Consider the following 8,069-nt stretch of genomic DNA (forward strand, 5'->3'; position numbering starts at 1 on the left):
TTCAGTTTCATTGCCTGGTTTAATAGTCTGACAAACCAAAACTCAAAAAAGTTCCAGCAGATTACAAAGTATGCAGCTCAAGTTATTGGGGCTGATGTAGATGATTTGACTAGTGTGTGTCAGAGGGCAATGTTAAAGAAACTGGAAATCATCTCAACTGATGACAGACATCCATTACATGTAGAACTAAAACTTCAGTAAATCAGGAAGGATAGTCGCTTTGAAAACCCACACAAATCGCTCCAGAAACTCCTTTCATCCTTGTGCCATTTGAATTTTCAATAAGAAATATCGGAAATAATGATTAAGGTTTTGATATACAGTGCATCCAGAAAGTATTCACAGCATATCACTTTTTCCACATTTTGTTATGTTACAGCCTTATTCCAAAATGGATTAAATTCATTTTTTTCCTCAGAATTCTACACACAACACCCCATAATGACAACGTGAAAAAAGTTTGAGGTTTTTGCAAATTTATTAAAAATATATAAAAATAAAAAAACTGAGAAATCACATGTACATAAGAATTCACAGCCTTTGCTCAATACTTTGTTGATGCACCTTTGGCAGCAATTCCAGCCTCAAGTCTTGTTGAATATGATGCCACAAGCTTGGCACACCTATCCTTGGCCAGTTTGACCCATTTCTCTTTGCAGCACCTCTCAAGCTCCATCAGGTTGGATGGGAAGCGTCGGTGCACAGCCATTTAAAGATCTCTCCAGAGATGTTCAATCGGATTCAAGTCTGGGCTCTTGCTGGGCCACTCAAGGACATTCACAAAGTTGTCCTGAAGCCACTCCTTTGATATCTTGGCAGTGTGCTTAGGGTCGTTGTCCTGCTGAAAGATGAACCGTCGCCCCAGTCTGAGGCCAAGAGCGCTCTGGAGCAGGTTTTCATCCAGGATGTCTCTGTACATTGCTGCAGTCATCTTTCCCTTTATCCTGACTAGTCTCCCAGTTCCTGCCGCTGAAAAACATCCCCACAGCATGATGCTGCCACCACCATGCTTCACTGTAGGGATGGTGCCAGGTTTCCTCCAAACGTGACACCTGGCATTCACACCAAAGAGTTCAATCTTTGTCTCATCAGACCAGAGAATTTTCTTTCTCATGGTCTGAGAGTCCTTCAGGTGCCTTTTGGCATACTCCAGGTGGGCTGCTATGTGCCTTTTACTAAAGAGTGGCTTCCGTCTGGCCACTCTACCATACAGGCCTGATTGGTGGATTGCTGCAGAGATGGTTGTCCTTCTGGAAGGTTCTCCTCTCTCCACGGAGGACCTCTGGAGCTCTGAAAGAGTGACCATCGGGTTCTTGGTCACCTCCCTGACTAAGGTCCTTCTCCCCCGATCGCTCAGTTTAGATGGCCGGCCAGCTCTAGGAAGAGTCCTGGTGGTTTCGAACTTCTTCCACTTACGGATGATGGAGGCCACTGTGCTCATTGGGACCTTCAAAGCAGCAGAAATTTTTCTGTAACCTTCCCCAGATTTGTGCCTTGAGACAATCCTGTCTCGGAGGTCTACAGACAATTCCTTTGACTTCATGCTTGGTTTGTGCTCTGACATGAACTGTCAACTGTGGGACCTTACATAGACAGGTGTGTGCCTTTCCAAATCATGTCCAATCAACTGAATTTACCACAGGTGGACTCCAATTAAGCTGCAGAAACATCTCAAGGGGATCAGGGGAAACAGGATGCACCTGAGTTCAATTTCGAGCTTCACGGCAAAGGCTGTGAATACTTATGTACATGTGCTTTCTCAATGTTTTTATTTTTAATAAATTTGCAAAACCTCAAGTAAACTTTTTTCACGTTGTCATTATGGGGTGTTGTGTGTAGAATTCTGAGGAAAAAAATGAATTTAATCCATTTTGGAATAAGGCTGTAACATAACAAAATGTGGAAAAAGTGATGCGCTGTGAATACTTTCCGGATGTACTGTATATCCTCTTAACTTTTTTTTTTTTGGTGTTAATATGTATTATCTAACTGCCTTACCTTAAACTTTCTTGTTCTAGTTGTTTGTTTTATTTCATTCTGTCTGTTATTAGATGCAACTGAGAAGGCAAATTTCATGTTTTCTTGTGTAAACATGACTAAATAAAGAATTATGAAACTTAATCTAGTCAACTGGAAACAAAAGCATGATTTATTGTTTTTGGTCTTTTGAAAAGTTATAACAGGTCTAACTTTTGTGGTGTTTCTTAAATTAAAAAACAAATTCTTAGTAACATGGTTAATATGTAACTTGAATTTATATCCGAGTCAATAAAATCTTTACTTTTGGCTAGTTTTGTAAACCCAAATGATCTATTTTAATTTTACAATCTTTTTCCATTTCTGTCAACAAGTAAAATTTCCTTGTGTTCTTGTTTAGCTAGAGGAAAATAATACTCATCCATTTTGTTATAATAATACATAAAAGAGCATATTGCCTCAGAGATTCAGTATTTGGTGCTATAGATAAGTAACTGTGTGTCATCTGGATAGCTCTGTTAGAGTATTTGAGTTTTGAAATTAACTGGCTTAATGGCATCTTTAGATTGTGGCCTGATTAGTGTTTTTTTGTCAAAATTATACCACAAGTCTTTAATTAGTTTAACCAACTATATACTATTATTTGGTTTAAACAAGTACATTAACTGCTGAAAAACCTACCTTTTCTAGAATTTTATTTAAAAAATGAGGCAAGAGGTGTAAAATTGTCCAAGATAAGAGTTGTCAGTTTTAAATCCATGTGAAATAAGTAACTTTAACATAGACACATTAAATTTGCATTTATCATAAAGCAACATCACATAAATGCCATATAAAGATAAGTAAACTGCACAGTTCAAACAAAAGGAAAACAGAAAAATTAGTTATTCAAGAAGTACTGCTCTCTCCTTTACTGACCATTTATTTATTGTTCTCCAAACTATAAGGCATCTATTATCAAAGTTTTCTGATTTATGATCTATAATACTATGTTCTTATTCATTGACTAGTTCAATTCTCCTGTAGATAACTAGTGTGACCCCAAAGCAAGAGGGTTTATTTGCTTATTGCATTCTTTTGATCTCAATGAGCAAGTCACCCAGCCAATGCACAACTTCTATGAAGTTTGTAAATACTGTATTCAATAGCTTTGTTGTTAAAATGTCTGGTAACAGTTTAGGTACTGCAAAAGAGCATGCGTATGTAACAATACCTTAACAAATGATTGTTTTGCTCTTAAAACCCTTTACAAAGTGAGTTTTTCATCTCAGCAAAGGGGCCTACTAAAATAACTTCAGTCTGAAATAGTCTGAGGTGACTTAAGTGAGAAGCGGTATATTTCTCTTGAGACTACATACACCAGTGTAAGACTTGTGAATCCTTAATATTCATAGGTAATTTTATTAGAATTTTAAGGGCTGTTAACAATCATGAATAACCAAATAACTGATGATTTCTGAAATGTAAAACCCATCAATATATGCCTTTGTTAAGGTCTTGGTACATAACAGCATATGAGTAACAGTTGCCGTTTTGCGTTGCCCAAACTAAAGTGTTACCAATTATCCCTAACCTTACTAGAGTGAAGCTCATCATTTACTAAACTCATAAATACAATTGCAGTGAGACAGATGAACCTTTACTCATTATAAACATTGAATTTAAAAAACACAACATAGATAAATCAAATCAGTGCCTACAAATGAAAATTCAGGATGTGTTATTTAAATTTTTGTGTATGTGCTACAGATCACATATACAGCCTGTGTCCATTAATTTTATTATTAAGTTTACTTTACATCTAAGGTTATTTTTTCTTGTATAGTGTCTGATATTATTTTGTTGCAGACACCAATTACCTATATTAAAATTATTTCTGAAAGTGACATACAGTATAAAAGTATGTGACAAGGTGTAGTGGTATGCAGCGAGTTTGCTGTCCCGAGTACTTAACTGACTTGTACTCTGTTTTCTCTTTGTTTTTCTACCTTACTTCTCTACTGATGCTCTATCCAAATATTTTCTTACTGAAGGCCAAGAGCAGTACGATAATGACTACTCACAGTGAACAGCACAATATGTGTGGCTGAACCATTCTGCCTGGCTTTCCCCAAAAAGGCACCTAAAGCTAAAATGAAGAAATATACAGACTCTTCAGATCTTGTTACTATGATCTCATCTAAAGAACAGTCAACGTTACCCACCATGGAAAAAAAAATATTTTCAATTTTCAGGGCTGACAAGTCCTTGCATCAGCCCGATTCTTTCCCTTACCACACATCATTTGTATTTTATTAAGAATACTCAGGGTCATTTATGGTGATGGGTTTGTCTCAGCTTGTCTCTGGTACTTCATATGTTTTGTTTTGTCTTATTTATTCTCATCCTTAAAACAACAAATGTTTAATTCAACTCACTAATAAATTAAAAGAGAGAAAATATTTAAGCTTATATCCTATTATTATAATTATTTACTATAATTTTCTGCTTTCTCTTGCATTCTTATTAACCATACAAATATCTTGGTGGTGGTGGTGGTGTGTTAAGGTGGATATGGGGACCCACGTGATCCAGAAATCCCTGTAGTACAGTTGCCTCCTGGCTCCTACCAACCCTATGGCCTTAATGACCCTTATGACGAGGAAGAAGAATCCTTTGAAGGATATGGATCTTATCTTGAGCAGCCTCAGTACCCTCAGAACTCATTCCCTTCCTCCTAGTTCCCTGCTTCCTACTCAGTTTTAGAACAGCACCCAGAGGCCATCGAGGTGAGATCACCTGGAATTTACAGATTTTCCAGAAGCATCTCCAATCGCAAGATGCAGTCATCTGAGTCAGGTGACTAAAAGGATAAATTGAAAAGGAACCAAGAATTTGTGCTCAATGAAAACAACTTTTTATTTTCCACTCAAAAGAACATTGTGGAATTTTGCTTTGTTTATAGAACATCTTCTGTATTTCTTTTAAATCTTACTGTAAATTATGAAATCAGAAAATGTCAAACTGAACATGTTATAATTAAACTGCTCCATTAAACTAATCATATGTGATGCAATATTACATTTTGTGAACATTTTTGTGCCATTTATGAGGTAAACTTTCTGTGTACTGGTTTACTTTTTTAAATTGAAGAATATGTTTGTGTTTCTTTATGTCAGCATTTTGATTTATGGTTCTTCAGAACAAATATTATCTATCCATATTTTTATAATTATATTTTATGAATTAAAGAAATGTTCGGTGCTGCAATGATGTTAATTATGTCAGTTTAATGCTATTTCAAAATTTTTGATGAGTAAGGTAAACATAATCCAGGGATTTACAAGTTTCCTGTCACTCATCCTATGGAAGAGAATGAATGTGTACTATGCTAATGTTTCTATTTTAAAGTAATTCTAAAATATAAAAATCACATGTCTTTTCTCGTACAATGCAATAAACTAAACTTGAAATTATTTTGTTGATTCTTTTAAAAATAAACATTGGAAAATTGTTGATGGAAAAATATTTAATATTAACATTTGAAATATACAAAAGACAAATTCAAATAAGCATATAAAAATGTCTGAATTATAGTATTGCATAAATATATTAAACAGTATCCATTTGCTTGATGTACCCATCAGTATGTACATTACTGATCGAATGTTTTACAACACCTCAGTTTTTCTTCAAATATAATCATTTCAATTGCAATGAATGACATAAAATGGCAAAACGGTAAGCAGTAAACTGGCAGAGATTTAAATTTAAAGTTTAGGTTAGCAAAAACTGAATAAAGGAAATTTCAGAATATTACAAATGGACCTTCTTCAGGGAACAACTAATAGGTTACAACCTGCAGATGTTCTGCAGCAACTAAAGTAAATTAAGCCTTGGGAGTTGAAGCAGACAATTTGCACAGGTGTCCCAACTGTTGTCGATTACTTAAAAGCCGTCTGTCTGTCTGGAGGCAGAGTTGAAACAGACTGTATTACTACACCTTCTGAAGTACTACGTGGACAATATTACACCACAGAAAGTTGTAAATTCCAGTGATAATGACGAGAAAATGGTAATTAACAAATGAAATGAGACAGAACCTCTTAGAGGTGTAGGCCAATTATACGGAGAAACTGCAAAAAAGTGTCAGTGAGTACGATGTCCTACACAATCCAAAGGCAACTGGAAGAGACCTGGCAGACCCAAAGTCACAACCCAATCAGAAGACAAGTTTCTGAGGATCATCAGTTTGCGTGATAGGCGCCTCACAGCATAACAGCTTCAAGCACAGCTTAACAGTGATCGAAAAAAGAAAGTTTCAGTTCCTACTGTGAAGAGGAGACTTTGTGCCGCAGGTTTGACAGGGAGAGTGGCAGTAAGAAAGCCATTCCTTAAAGGACAAAACTGTCTCACAGTTCATCACGTAGGGTGTTCATATACCGCCGAGTTGGTGAAAGGATGGTTCCCCAGTGTGTGACGCCAACTGTGAAACATGAAGGAGGAAGTGTGATGGTCTGGGGATCTTTTGCCGGAGGGAGAGATGGTGACTTGCACAGAGTGACTGAAATTCTGAATCACAAGGGTTACCACAGCATGTTGTAGCACCACATAATACCTTCTGGTCTGTTAAGTTAATCCTGCAGTGAGACAATGACCCAAAACATACCTCCAGGATATGTCAGAACTAGACATTAAACTGTGTGCATTTCCATCAAAACTGAAAAAAAACAAACAAGGTATTCTAAAACTTTTGACCAGTAGAGTATATGCATTTAATTTGTAATCGATAATTAATTGTTGTTATGGATTCAAGATTTTATAAAATAACTATTATATAATAAATGTTGCTCAGACACAGGTATTCTGCACATCAAGCAAAGGAAAATCAAATTGCCTTTATAGTTTACAGGTCATCTCCTTAGCAACCAGCTTATAAACTACATAATATCTCTTAAAGTACGTTACAAGGTTTTTATCTGGTGCTAAGGGACACATCTTATGTTGTTTGAAAGAGCACAGATAGAGAATTGCTGACAATATGGTACAACAAATCAGCAATACTCCTCTGTCTCATATGTCATATATCAATCAAAACATCTGTGGGACAAACATTATTCAGCATTAACAATGGTATAAAGATCTGCCTTGAGTATTTCAACATGATATGCATGCAGATGGTCATTAAAAGTCTCCATAGCTGTAACAACTAAGAATACTTGTTCATCTGTCACAGCAATGACTTATTTTGTGAAACACTGGGATTTTATAAGAAACATGGGTACTGTTGTGATGTGAGATTTTGCATATAACTTGATAAATATTTTGTATGTCTTTATTTGTAATTTAGGCAAAGCAATGTAATTTAGTGTTACTTTGGTGAGAGGCATTCGTGTTTGCCCTCCCTTTACAACTGAGTCTCTTTGAATTTTGGGGGGTGTGCCTTTAACCAGTTTGGCGAGTGTTTCTCTGCTAAAGTCTTTCAACCCTCGCAAGAAAGCCATAAAGACATATGGTCTTGGGGGTGGCAGGTGTTAAGATGTTGTATTCCCCCATTGGTCTGAAGTATGGCTGTTTGGAATTAGCTTGGATCAGAAGATTTTAAGTACCATGATGTCCTATTGGCTGTAGGGGTTGGACAGAGAATCTATAAATCTGCTTGCTCAACCACATTCTCTCTCTCTCTTACTAACATCTGAAAGAAGCATCTCTTACTAACCTCTGATGATGAAGACAACACAATGAAGACCACAGATTAGCAGCCATATTGAACAGGCTTGTGGCCTGTTCTGAAGAAAGCTGAGCACTAATGATGCCTTAACTAGAGACATTTTAAATAACTACAAGCCTGTGTGCCACCTGAAACTACACATCACCATTTAATCAGGTTGTATGGTTGCCAATATTCAAATGTACTTTGCATATTGTTATTATTTATGAATATTACCAATAATACATTGTTTTATGTGTAACTTAATTCCTGCTTGTCTTTTTACTACACCTAATTGCCTATAGATATAGAAGGGAAGGTGGGGATAAGTTATATACTATAATACCTTATAAACAGTGGTAAGTCTGTGAGATTAGGCATTCTGACAAAGGCTACATATTAT

The 8,069-nt window shown here is 36.2% G+C and overlaps 1 protein-coding gene across 1 annotated transcript in view; it reads left to right on the top strand.

The window, feature by feature from the left end:
• Positions 1-5,432, top strand: part of col14a1a (collagen, type XIV, alpha 1a) — a 504,124-nt gene extending 498,692 nt beyond the window's left edge. Inside the window, 1 exon segment of the mRNA XM_051935518.1 lies at positions 4,525-5,432. Coding sequence (XP_051791478.1) covers positions 4,525-4,697 — 173 coding nt within the window. The 3' untranslated portion in view covers positions 4,698-5,432.
• The last annotated feature ends 2,637 nt before the right edge of the window (positions 5,433-8,069 follow it).

The sequence above is a fragment of the Erpetoichthys calabaricus genome, chromosome 13 (genome assembly GCF_900747795.2).
Source record: "Erpetoichthys calabaricus chromosome 13, fErpCal1.3, whole genome shotgun sequence".
Classification (NCBI taxonomy): Eukaryota; Metazoa; Chordata; class Cladistia; order Polypteriformes; family Polypteridae; genus Erpetoichthys; species Erpetoichthys calabaricus.